The sequence below is a fragment of the Staurois parvus genome, unplaced genomic scaffold (genome assembly GCF_062004578.1).
Source record: "Staurois parvus isolate SC_StPar_1 unplaced genomic scaffold, SC_StPar_1.0 ptg000058l, whole genome shotgun sequence".
In the NCBI taxonomy this organism is placed as follows: domain Eukaryota; kingdom Metazoa; phylum Chordata; class Amphibia; order Anura; family Ranidae; genus Staurois; species Staurois parvus.
The window spans coordinates 14,928,299-14,945,268 of NW_028317854.1; the positions used below are offsets into that span (position 1 = coordinate 14,928,299).

A 16,970-nucleotide genomic window follows, 5' to 3' on the forward strand; every position below is an offset into this window, starting at 1 on the left:
GAGGTGTCACTTATGTATGCTTAAAATAAAATAGTAAAATTTTATTTTGCACTTTAGAAATGTTCATACGATATTAATTACCATGGACATATGCAGCAAGCAATGCTATGCCTTTTTAGAATGGCCAAGAAATGTAGTATTTTTATATACACAACTGTTATGGTTAATGTCATTCAGTATGTAGGTCTAAAGAACAGTTCTCAAGGTTTCAAGCATAAGACTGAAGACAGGAAATCTCTATTTGAAAAGTGCTGTGCAATCTTGTGCAGCACTACCCCCTTAGGAGTCGCTAGAGATTTGGGTCCCCCTATAGTCCTGCACAGCCTGATATTCCTCACAGACTTGCATCCAGGAGACAGTAAACGGTCCTTGAGCTTGGGTTTTTTGGATTTTAATAGGGGATAACTTGGATGGGGTAAGGGGTGTATGGGATGTCCAAGGGAACTGCAACTGAGGACAACTTCCTGGAACTATGTTCAAATCTTTACACAGCAAATCTCTTCTGGAGAGCTCTCCAACCTCTCCTGGTACCACTCCAGACCCCAGACAATCCTTTTCTATCCAGCTGTCTGCAGGTATCCCTGGACAGGAGATCCAGTGTCTGCCACTTTAAGGTGAACAGTCCTGGGTAAAAAGCAAATCAGGTTTTCCACCAGAGTGCTCTTTTCCCCTTTAACAGTCCAGAGGATGTAGGATTACTTACGCAGTCCTGTTCCTATGAGCTGGTGGGTTGGTAGCTGCTTTCAGGCCTTCCACTGGGCTGTCTCCTTCCCTGCTGCACAGGTGGTCCTCACTCTGGGGGCCTTTGAGGTTGGAGCATTCCTCCTTTCCCACACCACTGCCTGGAGGTGGAATCCTTCCCTACTGGGCCCTCTTCCAGGCTCTTACACCTCAGCCTTCTCACTCCATCTTCCACCCAATCTCTCCTGCCACTGAGCAGGCTCTGTCACATTTAAAGGCTACCTTGGTCCCATGCTGAGCCTCCTGCTTGGGGATTGGCCAGGGTCCCTTAAGTGTGCAGGCCATCCACTCATCACCACTCATCACCACTGCCCACTGCTACTAGAATCTTCTCCAAGATTCTAGAGCAGAGGGAGTTTTCAGGGAACTGACCTGGGGAGCCTCTCAGTCCTGACCTGAAATAACCCCTTCTGACTCAGCCTTCCTAGCTGAAAAAAACCTGAGCCAGCTTCCCCTAACTATCTAGGAGGGTGCTACACTTGCATAATAATAATAATAATAATAATTTGCATTCAGTCTTGATTCCTTTTACATTATCTAGCCTTTACTCGAAAAATAACATAGAAATTGATCTGGTTACCATATGCACAGATACTTTTTTCATTCAGATATTTACGTAAAACACAGAACTGTGTCCATAGTTGATCTGAGAATGGCGGCACACTACAATTATATTAAGGAGTATATGTCAAGGTGAAATAGTAACTTAGAAGTTAAGATAACACAAATATATTTTAGAAAATGAATGGGGCTTTCCAAAATGAAGGCAATTTTACTGTAAGGCTCATTGCATATTGGTGATCTTGCTCCTGGTGACAATCTGCCTACATTAGATTGGCTAAGAAATGCAGAGAAATGTCTCACCTGTTTCCATGTGTCACTCCTTTGCTGGCTGGATGAGCAAGGGGTCACTCACCTGTTGACAGAATCACTGCAAAATGTCACTGGCCAGCAACAGAATGACGCTTTGCTTATCTGGCCAGCGGAGGAGAAGCATATAAAAATAAGAAAGTATGTATTCTGCCTTGTATCGTGATCCATTCTATGGCAAGTTGTCACCAGTTACAGGATCAATAGTGTGCCATGGACCTTAGAGTTGATCAGTGTTCAAAATCAGGGACATTCCTTGAAAACCAAGAACTGCAGGCAATCATGCTATATCTTCCTGCACTAAGTTATATGATAATAATTCTCTATTACACAAGTCCAGATATGTTGAAGAAATATTGCAAGTAAACATCTAAGGGTACGATCACACTATGTCCACTGAGCATCAGTGATCTTCATAGATCAATGCAGGCTCAACACAAGGGCATATACAAAAAAAATAGCTGCCTATGTTCCCTGTTAACACCATAATGCTGCAATGAAATAGATTTCAGTTTCAATACATTTCAATAAAGTTAAAAAATAAAGAAACAGTGTGATGCATTGGAACCACACATTGCACCGCCCCTCATCCCCCCCTACACATCACAACCAACAATGGGCCTTCTTAAAAAGAAAAACTGCAAAATGCACAACAATATGGAAGCCAAAATTATGGCTCCAGTTTTCTATAAAGCAACTAGAATGTTTATTCATATTCTGTTCTGTAACTTGAGATAATTAGTCTTAATACATCATAATTCAAGTCAAAATAGGTAATATATTGACAGGAAGAGGTAGCCAAAATACAAATAGGAGTTTGCAAATCTGTGTTCTCAACAGAAATACAGTATGCTCATTTTCAGCACTGGCAGGTTATTGTAAGACCTCGCAAAGAGGTCTGTGATCCCTCACTAAAGTGTAATAGTATACAAAAATATTTTTTAAATATATTAAATAATCAAAAGTTTTGGGCCGAGTTGACCATCACACCTACAGTATATGAAGCTTATTGGATATCCCATTCCAAAGCCAAGGACATTAGGATACAGCTTGCCCCTTTGCAGCTACAACAGCCTCCACTTTTCCAGGAAGGCTTTCCAAAAGTATCTTGGGATGTCTTTGTGGAAATTTATAGTTATGCAGCCAAAAGAACTCGTTTAAAGCACTGATGTTAGATAAGAAGTTGTGGCTCACAATCATTGTTACAATTTATCCTATATTTAGTAGAGAAGAGATCAGGGATACCTGTACTATAGACCACTGAAGTTCCTCCACACCAAACTGATCAAACCATGTCTTTTTTTAACCTGCCTTTTTTGTTGGAATGATGATTTGGAGGGCTATACACATACTTTTGTTATATAGTGTATATAAAATGTCAGTGAGTATAATTCAAATAGACAACATGGCTGACCATGAAATGTGTTACAGTATCTTGAGTTCTTTACATGCTGAAATCAAATGTGAGCTTTTTTTTAGGTTAAAAGTTAGTAAATTACTATGTGATAAGTGTATACTGCATGCAGTAAAAGCTCCTTTTTTGCCAAAATGATGTGCCATGATTCCCTGGTGCCAAAACACCCATGCCATAAATATGTCATTTTCAGAAGCCACAAAGAACCTCATAACAGTTGTTACAAGTAGTCAGACCTGGGAAAACTGCCCACAACAACATAAGAGAGATTACAAAAATGAGTGCGTTCTTCAACTTTTCAAATCTACAGCATCTACAAAAATTGAAACGTCAGTTTCAACTGGACTTATGGCTTATGTCACACCAAAATTCCTATACCAACAGGGATGAATGGGGGGCTTACTACTTATTCAGACTATGTAAATACTTGCATAGTCTGTGCACAGGGAATCTCTGTGAACCCACCACATTTTACATATATCATGAGTTGGGGATGATTTATTTCTTGACAAACAAAAAACTGAAAGGGTTTCATTATTTCTTTGCACTTGATTACTACAGTGAAAATAAGTAAGTGATGTTGTCATTACCATGACAGGACTTGCCATTCCCAGAATATCCTTCCAAGCACTGGCATCTTGGTCCATCTTCTGATGGCACACAGTAGGCATTGATATCACACGAACTGTCCCCACAGCCACTCTCATCTGTTTGGAGAACAAAGTTTATAGCCTTACATTTCTGCCAAAAAGAATTACAGGCCCAACAGGTGCCCCAGCTATGTGACCTTTTTAAATTACATTTTCAGGTCAATATGGATTATTCTTAAAATACTATCACAGCATCTAGTTATTGCAGTAGATTACCATCTATAGTTTCCAATGGGAGACGCTTTAATTAGATTAACACTGTGAATCCCTAGCTCAATGTGGAACATAAAAGAACACAGATCTACAAATTAAGGTGTCTTGTACTATATGCTTGAATGGCAAAACCATTGCCAATACTTCCCAGTAATATGAAAAAGAAAGAACATTTGTAACTAAAATTCACAAATTATATTAGATGCCTGAAATTCTGCAAAATATATCAGGATTGATTTACTGAAGGAGTTGAGGATGTTCACTTAGCTTAGTAAATAACAGGAGACAGCAACCTGCATATCACGATCTACCAGTTGATAGTGACCAGGTGACTGGTAGATCGTGGTCTGGGCTTGCTGACCCCCAATTCCAGAGCATCAAACAGAATGCAATGCAGGGGGACTACTTGTAAAGTTGGAGCTGTAATAGGGGGAAAGAGCCGCATAAGTTGATGCCTCCTCTGTATTGCTGGCTCCGTTCCCATGTGGAGAGATACCAACTGCACTCCACTAGCTAGCAGTCTCCAGAGTGGTTCCAGCAACAGGAAAGAAGAGATCTTCAGGTCAGTGTGAAGTAATACACTGGGCGTAATAGTATAGGATTAATTTCACACTGATGAACTGCAGTTTACCCACACCACGGGTACAGTGTAGCTTTCCTGTGGGTTAGCTGTGCTTAGCCATAGACTTCTATTATATACTGAGGGTTTGGAGCATTTTCTGAAAGTGTACCACACCTGCAGGATATTATTTAAGTCTATGACAAAGCGCACCTAACCCAGGAATGTTGCATATGCACTGTGCTGCATCTGCGGTTCAGGTAAACCGCAGCACATCAGTGTGAAAGGAGCCTTACAGGGGGCTCAGAACAGTAAGGGTTCATTGAGATTTGCAGTTTGGGGGGGTGGTAAAAACACAATTAGGATGTGTTTTTACCACCCCCGCCACAACCGCACCCTCTTTAGCTGCAGTGGCCAGGTGTGTACACATGTCGCAGACGCAGCAGGAATTATACTCCCTGTCATAGTTGGTGGGTGTAGCACTTGTCAAGCATGACCTATTCAAGTGAATGAGGCTGCTCTGCAAGTGCCCTGAAACCTTGTGCAGTATAGCAAACAGGCAGCCCTCTCTCACCACCTGCTTTACCCCCTTGGACCCCGCAGAAGCATGCACTTGCAGGGTGCATACAGAGTGCCCCATTTACTTGATTGGGCCCACGACTGGCAGGCGATACAACCAATCAAGTAAATGGGGCACGCTGTATGCACCCTGCAAGTGCACCAAACGCAACAGGGGGTTTAATTCCTGCTGCAGCATGTGTACACCTTTGGCTGCTGCCTCAGCAGCTAAAGGGGTTATGGATTGGGGCAGGTAAAACTGCAATTCAACTGCAGGGTTTTACCAACCCCCAACTTTATGTGTTAACAAGCCCTAAGAGTGCCACTGCAGAATGCAACTAAGAGCTCATTCACAGGTGCAGCAGGCACTGCTGCTCCTCTGAAAAGTGATCCAAGTGTGTTTGACAGGTGGTGAGGAGGTGATATGTTACCTCCTCACCACTTGATTTAAACCCATGATTGCCGTACAATGCACATGATTGTGACAAGGTAGTACGGCAATTAGAGGTTTAAATCAGGTGTGAGGAGGTGACACTGTGCCCGGTGATTTTTTACTTTTCCCATGTTGTTCAGGGAGATCTCTACTTCTTTAGCCCTCATGCACACGGGACGTTTTGATAATGCTGGTAACATTAGCTGTGTAAGATCACGTTAAAAACATGAGTTTTTCAGCTTTTTTTTAGCGTTTTTGCATTAGCGTTTAGCTGTGTTTTGCCACACTTAGCAGCGTTTTCCAGCTTTTTTCCATGGTTGTTCTTTTTAGCATTTTTTTGGTCAAGTAAACATCCAAAAAACCCATTTTGCGACATTAGACCATGTCGTGCCACATTTTTCAGCGTTAGAGCGTTTTTACAGCTAAAAAACTCCTCTAGAAACCCACTAGTCTTGGGTTTTTTTTCCAGCCAAAAAACATTGATTACAGTCTATGTGTGCATGGACACATAGGATAACATGCTGGAGGGTTTACTAGATGTAGAAAAAAACCTCAAAATCCAAAAACAGCCGCTGTAAAAACGTCCAGTGTGATTGAGGACTTAAAGTGATTCTAAAGGTCCTTCAGAGCGCATGCGTCAGTTTAGGAAAGAGAATATCTCCTAAATGGTGTACGTTTAGGAGATATTCATTTTACCTACAGGTAAGCTTTATTATAAGTTAGAAATTAAAAAAACTATCACTTTAGCTGTGATGTACAACCCCACCGACCAGTGGAGGAACAGTAGCTGGGAGCTGGTATAGCCAAGTTTGACATTTTACAAAAAACGCAAGATATGCGTTTAACTGTGTTTGCCTATATCTCTGGCTCTATTAATTATTTTGGCATGCTGAACTCATTTTTTATCATATCCTCAGCTGGAATTGCTTAGGATTATGTTAAATAAATGTTGTAAGAAACCTTTCTACATACAGCTGACTTTATGTTAATATTTGCAGGAGAATTGCATTGGAATCAGATTAGCTATATCTGGAGAGGGTTGTTTACAAGAAATATGGAAACATTTTATTATCAGGTCATTTGTACACGACTCCTAAAATAGAACTAAAGGCATTTTTTTCATTTTGTATAGAGTAAGGGATGTTTAAAATTACTCTATTATAGCCACAACAGGAAGTGAGAATAAATCCCTACAAAGTGAAGGAAATTCCTGGCTGTCACCAGAGTCCAAGCTGAAGAGTTCAGCTCTACTTCTGTTCTAGGGGAAAACTCAAAATTTGGGATTTTCTTTCACTTTCCCTCCCAGTGATACCAGTCCCCAGGTTAAATAGAGAGGGTGAATCTCCCTAAGTCCTCATGCACACTGGACGTTTTTACAGTGGCTGTTTTTGGCTTTTGTTTTTTTCTACAGCCAGTAAACCCCCCAGCTTGTTATCCTATGTGTCCATGCATACATAGACTGTAATCAATGTTTTTTGGCTGGAAACCCCCCCCCCCAGGACTAGTGGGTTTCTAAAGAAGTTATTTAGCTGTAAAAATGCTCTATCACTGAAAACGTGTCAAAACGTGGTAAAATGCCGCTAACTGGCGTTTTTTTTTGGAAAACATTTTTGTAAAAAAAATGCAAATGCTGAAAAATGCTGCTAAATGTGGCAAAATGCAGCTAAGCGCTAATGCAAAAACGCTAAAAAAAGCTGAAAAACTCCCATTTTTAACTTGACTTTACACAGCTAACATTACCAGAGTTATCAAAACGCCCAGTGTGCTTGGAGCCTAAAGCAGGCCAATGACGAGTCAAAAACTGGATGTTCTGTCTAACAAAAAATGAAAATGGTGTTTGTTTCATCATACGATTGTGCCATGTGCCATGGAAGGAATACAGATGCAGCAACACTAATATTTTTTTGCCCCTGTACCACTTTTTCAATTCACTAATTACAACAATTCACTAATTAAAACAATGTCAAGTGGACAGGATAGTATACACCAGCATGTTATAGTCGCTTCGCTTTGCATCACATCAAGAATTTTAGGACATGTCTTGTTTTCTAGGCTTTGTCACAACCTGCTGTCTCCAATTTTTCAGCTCCAGGGCACCAAAAATGCACCTATACTGTAGTGTTTTTGACACATTCAGCGCTTGTTTTTGAAGAGTTCACAGTGCATCAATAGAAATATACCGGAGGTCTGAAATATTGAAGAGTGCAATGTTTTAAATATTGAGTAAAAGAGAAAAAAAGTCCCAGTAGACAGTTTTTAGCACAATCTATTCCCCCTTCAGGTAGATTCATATTTACTATTTGACCTGGTGACCATTGTCACTTAGACAGACTATGATGGGAAATCTAAAATGTTCCAGTTGTCAACCAAAACAAGTTTAGTGTAAAACTTATTAACACCTGTTCAGGTGACAAATTGAGTTATTGATTTACTTCAGGTACTTATATAGCGCCATCAGTTTACACAGCGCTTTACATATATATATATTGTACATTCACATCAGTCCCTAACCCTCAAGGGGTGTACAATCTAAGGTCCCTAACTCACATTCATATACAAGGGCCAATTTAGACAGGATCCAATTAACCTACCAGCATGTCTTTGGAGTTTGGGAGGAAACCGGAGTACCCAGAGGAAACCCATGCAGGCACAGGGAGAACATGCAAACTCCAGGCAGGAGGGGCCGTGGCTGGGATTTGAACTAACGACCCTAGTACTGCCAGGTGGAAGTGCTAACCATTTAGCCACTGTGCTGCCCAAATGTCCTCTCATTTTGTAGAGATTTCCTCTCATTTTTAGTCCTCACGCACACTGGGCGTTTTGATAACGCTGGTAACGTTAGCTGTGTAAAGTCACTTTAAGTTTTTTAGCTTTTTTAGCGTTTTTGCATTAGAGTTTAGTGGCGTTTTGCAGCGATTAGATGCGTTTTCCCATGTTTTTCCGAGTTTGCTTATTTTAGCATTTTTTTTACCAAAAATAATTTTTTTTGGTAAACAGAAAGTAAAAAAACACTGCTTTGCAGCATTTTACCGTGTTTTGCTGCATTTTTCAGTGTTAGAGCATTTTTACAGCTAAAAAACTTCTCTAGAAACCCACTAGTCCTGGGATTTTTTTGCAGCCAAAAAACATCCCTGCCAAAAAACGTTGATTGCAGTCGATTGCAGTCTATGTGTGCATGGACACAGGACATATAGGATAACATGACTTAGTCCTCATGCACACTGGACGTTTTTACAGCGGCTGTTTTTGGCTTTTGACATTTTTTTCTACAGCCGTAAACCCCCCAGCATGTTACCCAATGTGTCCAAGAACACATAGACTATAACCAACGTTTTTTGGCTGGAAAAAACCCCAGAACTAGCGGGTTTCTAGAGAGGTTTTTTGGCTGTAAAAATGCTGAAAAACGCAGCAAAACGCGGTAAGGCGCGGTAAAATGCAGCAAATCAGAATTTTTTTAACTTTTTTTGACCCAAAAAATTTTTCTTTGGTAAAGAAAAAACGCTAAAAAACACAAATGCGGGAAAACAACACTAATCACGGCAAACCACTGCTAAACGCTAATGCAAAAACGTTATTGCAAAAACGCTAAAAAAAAGCTGAGAAACTCATGTTTTTAACGTGACTTTACACAGCTAATGTTACCAGCGTTATCAAAACACCCAGTGTGCATGAGAAGTTAGTTGCATCTCCCCCACAGAAAATAAGCAGATATCTCCTCAACAGGATGAAGGCAAAAAAAAAAAATGCCTAGACAAATCTCTAATGGTAAAAAATGTGTTCTTGCTGAGTCTGTCAGTGATTGGAATCATGTTAAAATGTAAGTGTCATGCTGAATAATTCTCTGAAATAATTGTCAAGAGATTTTACACTTTGGAGGTTAGTGCCGGTTCACAATGATGCAGTGCGAATCTGATGCAGTGCGGTATCGCAGTGCGATTTCTGCTGTGACAGATGCAAAATGAATGCGAATTCTGAGGGGACAAGGCATAGCAGGAGATGAAATTCATTTTACACCCTCTCTAAACTCGCACAGGACCCTTTTTTTGGACTGGATCATATTTGCACCGCATATATGTGAACAGCCTGCACTGAAAATAATGCTTTTGTAGATTACATGTGTGAATCTATACTTTTTGGATGACATCTGATCTGCATAAAATGCATCAGTGTGAATCGGCACTAATTTACTAAAACTGGAGAGTGCGAAATCTGGTGCAGCCCTACATAAAAGCCAATAAGCACAGTGGCTTAGTGGTTAGCACGTCTACCTTGCAGTAAATGGGTTATGGGTTTGATTCCCGACCATGGCACCTCCTGCATGGAGTTTGCATGTTCTCCCTGTGCCTGCGCGGGTTTCCTCCCACACTCCAAAGACATGCTGGTAGGTTAATTGGATCCTGTCTAAATTGGCCCTAATATGTGTATGTATGAATGTGAGTTAGGGACCTTAGATTGTACACCCCTCGAGGGTTAGGGACTGATGTGAATGTACAATATATATGTAAAGTGCTGTGTAAATTGACAGCACTATATAAGTACCATAAATAAATAAGCTTCCAAATTTGTTTGTGAAAGCTTAATTGAACAAGTAGAAGTTGATTGGCTACCATGCACAGCTGCATCAGATTCTCAGTGCTCCAGTTTTAATAAATCTACTCCTTCTACTTCTGTGCAGCTGACTGACTGCTCTCTACAAAAGTGATAAACATTTAAAGTGTTATTATAAAAAATAAATAAATATATTGCAGCTTAGCGATCTTAAATGTGGTGGTTGCATTAGTTTTCTTTTTTTCCTTCATTTTCACCAGGTGATCCAACCAGAAACACACTTCGGTCTTAAGCTGGGTACACATGTACCAAAAGTTGGCCGGTTCAGAAGGAACTGGCCGACTTTTGCTTCGTGTGTAGTGCTGTCTGTTCAAAAGAAGCTGGTCTATGCAAACATGAGACTGTATCTGATCCTTATCCCCCCAAAAACATGAGTGCACCTTTTTAATTATTTTTATTACAGATACTTATATAGTGCCATCAATTCATGCAGCGCTTTACATATATATTGTACATTCACATCAGTCCCTAATCCTCAAGGGGTGTACAATCTAAGGTCCCTAACTCACATTCACATACTTGGGCCAATTTAGACATTAACCAATTCACCTACCAGCATGTCTTTGGAGTTTGGGAGGAAACCGGAGTACCTGGAAGAAACACACACAGGCACAGGGAGAACATGCAAACTCCAGGCAGGAGGTGCTTTGGCTGGGATTGCGAACCAACGACCCTAGTACTGCCAGGTGGAAGTGCTAACCATTTAGCCATTTTAGGCATTTTGTATTAGTGGGAGCACATAACAGATTATTCAACTCCGATGTACTCCTTGTTCACAAAACTCATTCAGCTTGTTTGAGAGTTTGAATTGATTTCAAACATGGACTTTTCTTAATTTTTTTTTTTTTTTTATTTTGTTGAAATTAACTTTGTCTCTCCTTTTTTCCTAAGCATATCCACAGTTGAATCTCACCTGGAAATGTGCCGAATTTCATTAAACTGTCTGTCAATTTGTATCAAGAAAAAGATCCTCTGAAAAAGTTTTATATTCTTACAGCTACAAGGTTAAATGGATATTTATATAATAATATATATTATATATAATATTATATATTATATATAATTTATATAATAATATATAAATATAAATGTATCTAATTATATAATAAAAGACGGAAAATTATGTATGTTTTTGAAAAAAGGATGACCAGCTTATGTAGAAGAGCCATGCTGGATAACCAGCATTCGATCATTGCTTGCAGCCAATGGCTGATAGAACAGCGGGAGGGATCCCTTCAATAACAACACTTGTGTTCATGCAGGGATCTGCCAGGTTTTTTTATTCAACCCACTGAATGAAAAAAAAAACTGGAGGGAGATTTACTAAAGCTGGTTCACTTAGAATCTGGTGCATCTGTGCATGGTAGCCAATCAACTTCTAACCTCAGCATGTTCAATTAAGCTTTGGCAATAAAACCTAGATTTTTTTTTTGTGCAGAAGTGATTTTGCACTCTCCAACTTTAGTAAATAAACCCCTGTGTGTGTGTAGCCTGCTTTAGGGTGTCTTCATTCTGGATGGAGGAGCAATGGAGACACCTTTAGATGGCAACATTCTCAGTCTGGGGAGAATGTAGTGTTAGATGCACTAGCAGATGTAGATGGACTTGATTAACAAGCTGAACTCCAGCTAATAATTTTTAAGCAGAGACATCAACATTTATCTTTTCTTTTACATAAATAAAAAAACTGATCATTGTATGCACCCCTGTCAGTGTTATATGGTTTGTCTCAACCCTCAAACTGCTACTTTTGCTGGACAGCTTGGTCTGTTAGGAAGCTGACAAATAACAGATTCACTGAATAAATCACCAGTAGAAAATAAAGGAAACAAGCCTAGAAAAAGAAAACGAATGCAGTGCCCACATCTAAGAAAGGGTAAGCTGCAGTAAAATAATGTTTTGTTTTAGGGTTGCTTTAATGCCACTTGAAATAAAACACCTCAAAATCAGTCATTTCCTACTGATTGGACTGGGCATGTTTTGTTTGTTTTTAGACTTTTTAAATAGACACTCTTTTGTTTGTGTAATATAGGTGTATCATTTATATCATTTTATAAAGTACTGTGTGGCACTGATTGATATATGATCCTACTGATTATTACTCTGCAACAGAGGCATGAATTTAAAATGTAAAAGAAAATAATGCATAGTCTTAGCCCAGGGATATACTGTATATGGTCCTGGGCAGGGGCGGACTGACAACTCATGGGGCCCCCGGGCAATAGGGGATCATGGGGCCCCTGTGTCCTTGCCTATGAAAAAGGTACCAGGGGCATCTCATGGGGCCCCCTACTAACCCCGGGCCCTCGGGCAGTGCCCGAGTTTCCAAATGGTCAGTCCGCCCCTGGTCCTGGGGTATGTAGGGAACTCCTCAAGGCTGGATGGAATGAAAAGTGGGGGTGTTGTCTGTGGCAATGGCATTAACCCTATGATTACAGGAACTTGAGTCAGCTCTTGTACAGACAGCAAGATGGTAAGAATATTACAAGTATTTATTTACAATGGTGTTTCAGGTTTCACTTATCTCATCAAATAATATTCATCCACATTGTCCTTGTGAATTTACCTATAGGTTGACTGGAATGAAAAATGGCTTTAAAAAAATCCAATTTCTTGTTAAAAAAATTGACACCAATGTATTTCAAGTACCATATAATGGACAGCTTTAAATAGAATGTGTTTGTGCCTTAATGGAGTTGAGCCCTACTCCTCCGATCTTTTTCATTCTAGCATGTTCATCGGTGTAGCCCTGCGGTCCATATTGGGGTGCGACCGGTGGCACCATTTTGATAGGATACTGATGGATGATCACCTTGTCTCCATTTGTTGCCATGCTCGTCTCCCAACCCTCTTCCTTCTCTTTCCTCTTTTCCTTCAATATCTTTACATCTGGTGTCTCACCCCCCCCCCCCCCACTCCCCCTTTTCCTCCACGCCCTTTTTTTTCTTTTTCTCTTCTCTCCTTTTCTTTCCTCTCTCTCTGGGTATATTCTTTTGGTTTTATGGAATTATCTCATTATTGTTGAATATCGCCTGTCTGGGGATGCCCCCCTTGTATCTATGTTTGGATTCATCTTCCTTTATCCCCACGGATCATACTGATACCTATGTTGTTGTTTTTTGCCCATTCCATTGTCGATATTCTTATTATTTTCTTGCTATCTATTGTTTAATTTGATACAAAATCTAATAAAGACAAATTTGCCTTTAAATAGAATGTGTTTACTTAATACCACCTAATATATGCAATTTATCTTAAAATATCTAATATGTCCTAATGGTTTGCAAACATCCTGCTCTGCTTGAAACTTTCTTTATAATATATAATTTATATTATATTTATATTACTGTAATTTACACTTGTCTTTAAAAGGCCCTAGTACCCCTTTTTTACCATACTGAGCACATAAAGCATTTGAAAAAGTGCATGTTTTGCATTAGACATTACTAACTAACAGGGTGGTCTATGGAAGCTGAGCTACAAAATAATAACAATGGCTATGCTGGGAAGCATATTTGTGTATTCATCTGCAAGCCTTTTTAATTTCACTGTAAATAAACAGAAAGGACTGTGCTAAATCTTCACACTACCATGCTTACAGGCAAGCTAAAATAAATTGATTTCTTAAAATAAAATAAATGTGTAAACAGTTGATGTGAAAGAGATCCCTCTAACAAAACTGTAGGATAACTATTTAGCGAGTTTCAAAAACCCAAAAGACTCTTGTCATAAATTATGAATTGACAATACTGGTTTTCAGCCTGTTGAGTTTTTTGTTTTGCGACATTTAAAAAAAAAAAAAAAAAGTAAATAAAGAACTAAAGATAAATGCTGCTGTTCCATGAGAAAAACAAAATACATACAAGATTCATTTCTCCAACAGCAAACTGTAATTAAAAAATGATTGCAGAAATACTAGGGGTAGTTTACCCGATGGTTTTGGCATGCAAGATCTTCTATTGATAAATTCTATATTTTTTTCAATATAACTAAAAAACTATTTTAAAAAAACCTTTATTTTGCTATTATTATAATATTTTACAGTAATGCTTTATTATTTCGCAATTTTTGACACCGATATGGAATCAGATTTAAAGTATGTCTATAACAAAAAGATGTTTTGGATACAGTAGGAAATGGTTAGAACCCCTATGGGGTTTTTTTTCTATCACTGGGAACATTTCCCTTCACTTTCTGACATGGAGACACAAAATGCAGTTGGAGGCAATCTCTCCAAAGTGAAGGGAAATCCCTTTTGCTACTGGAACAGGTGTCCTCATTGGAAGATTCCCCCTCATCTCCTGTTCTGTTACAACTGTAAAACTTTATATTTCCCATCAATTTCTGCCCTGGGGACAATGGTCACCAGGACCAATAAAGAGGGTGATTCTTCCAGGTGGGGACAGAGAACGCAGTAAAACCAGAAAAGGGTTATAACCCCTTCACCACTCTATCAAAAAGAAAAAGGTACAAGGTTACATGGATACATGTTAAGCAATGCTAACTAGGACACTTTCAGATAGTGAACCTTCACAAAAAATTATAATTCACCAATATTTTTGTTCAACAGTATCTTGAGTAATAATAATATTCCTATAGCAAAATATGCAGCTAATTTCAATTTGTTCGTTATTAACACATTTTGAAGATTTTATTAAAAAGTGTATTTGAAAAGTACGATCAAGATATTTGAACTATAAAGCTGTATATGCAATTTGCTTATTTACTAATGACAAATTGATTCCAATATACATATATATAGAAACATACTTTACCTGATAAAAATATTTCAGCAACTAACTCATTGCTGCCATGGGCATCCTCTTTTGTAACGTTCCCGTAAAAGATGGTGCTTAGAGGGCCATGAAGGAAGGACTGTTTAAGTGTGGTTCCATCGCTAACAGCTATGGCTTTTCTAGGTTCCGACGTGATGTCTGCAATGGCTGAAACACAAAGAACCATCAAAACTTCATCTTAAACTAATTACACAGTCATTATGTTAGTCATTACTAAGCTTCACACTTTGGCTCTCTTTTTTTATTATTGTTCTTAATATAAGGGGCATTATGCGCATAATAGGATCAGGAGGTAAATATAGACAGCTTGGGAGCAGAATTATGTTTTATTATAGTCAGGTGTTAGTCGACTGTCCCATAATTTGGTGCGTGTTTAACGATAAGCAGAGACTAAGTTTAAACTAAAGGCTGAATAAAAGAGTGTTACACTTCTAACAAGCGAACGCTCTCCACTTTGAACATGAGCCAATGCTTAAGCCTAGGCCTTCAAAGAAGATGAACAAGGACACTCCCTCTGCACACAGTGGTGCCAAGCCAGGATATCTGGACACATCACAAGTATTCTCAGATTAGATTGTCAGCACAGTAAAGCTTCCATTATGCTACATCAAGGCATCTAAAGCAGTTCTCTTCCCCTTTTCCATTCTTTATGTCGGGGCCAAAAATACAATTCAATCCATGAAGGGTATCAAAACAAAGTGGTTCTTCTAATTCCATCCTTCTAACACTATAAAAGATTAGGATTGCAATGTAGTTATGAGCGTGCAAAAAAACAATGACTCACTGGCGCATTATTGTCTATTTAGGGAGAACGTGCACAGGACCCACAGTGTAATGACATGATAAGCTCATAAAAGATAAACCCTCATAAAAGATACACCTGAATACACTGTAAATAAAAACATATTTGGGGAAAGATTAAGTTAATCCCGGACTACCTGCTGTTGTTTCAGAGGCATTAGCAGTTTTTCCATGGCTCCGTTTCATAAAGTCTTTATTGAACAAATGATGCACATACAGTCTGCTCTCACACATCACCACCCTGACACCTTTTTATGAATGGAAACGTTTTCTTCCTAATCGAGCCCATCAATGTCAGCTGTCAGGTCACAATTTTCCAGGTACACTCAGGAACAGAACGTTAATAGCACAGACCAAATTTAGAATTCCCCCTGTAGAGGTGCATTGCTAGTTTCAACCATTTTAAGTAGCTCTTAACTTTTAGATTAGGCAATTTTAAGAGTTCAAAGGACAGAAAGTGTTAACAAATGTTCCTCCTATTAGTTACAGCAACAGCACATGCTGTGATTGGACAGTTGATATACCAAGGGGCCCATTTATAACAGGTCGAAATGAAAACTACTGATCAATATTCACAGGTTATTAACTGGCTGTTGAACATTTTCCTTTTGACTCTTTTTCGGAGTTTTTCACATTATATGAGACATTCATTTTTCTTTTCCCTGCCATTCAATTCCAGCTGGAATTTTTAGTGTGAAATCTTTCTACTATGCCAGGATCGAATGGTGAACATGACACTGTATACCACAATTCAGCATACAACCAGGATGATCCTGAGGTCATGTAACATTTATTTATTTTTAATTCCTCGAAGAAATAAAAAGGGTAAGTAACATACTTCATATGCAATATATACCTAATTTCCTATCCCTATTGAACAGTGCTAATTTTACATTGGTGGACAAAGGTTTGGGGGAGGGGTAATTTTTTTACTATTAGAAATGGTGAACATGACACTGTATACCACAATTCAGCATATACAACCAGGAAGGTCCTGAGGTTATGTAACATTTATTTTTAATTCCTCAAAGAAATAGAAAGGGTAAGTAACATACTATTATATAGAATATAAATATCAATTTCTATTAAACAGTGCTGATTTTACATTGGTGGACAATGGTTTGGGGGAGGGGGTGTAATTTTTTTACTATTAGAAATGATTACTGTATATTATTAGACAGACATCTCAGTAGGAAATGTGTGTTGGGACTCTTGAGATTAATAAATTATAAATTGCTTATTCACCACTTATTGTCCCATTATTTTCATCTTTCGTTTATCCAAATAGATTCACAATTCTTGGCTCCCAATGTCTTTACAGCTTCAT

The 16,970-nt window shown here is 38.9% G+C and overlaps 1 protein-coding gene across 4 annotated transcripts in view; it reads right to left on the minus strand.

Annotated features, from left to right (window-relative positions):
* Window positions 1–16,970, minus strand: part of EGF (epidermal growth factor) — a 186,922-nt gene that overhangs the window by 44,019 nt on the left and 125,933 nt on the right. For all 4 annotated transcript variants that reach the window (XM_089668511.1, XM_089668510.1, XM_089668512.1 and 1 more), the window contains 2 exons: window positions 14,822–14,989; window positions 3,616–3,732 (listed from right to left, as the gene is read on the minus strand). In XM_089668511.1, the coding sequence (XP_089524637.1) occupies window positions 3,616–3,732; window positions 14,822–14,989 (285 nt within the window). The remainder of the gene's footprint in view (window positions 1–3,615; window positions 3,733–14,821; window positions 14,990–16,970) is intronic.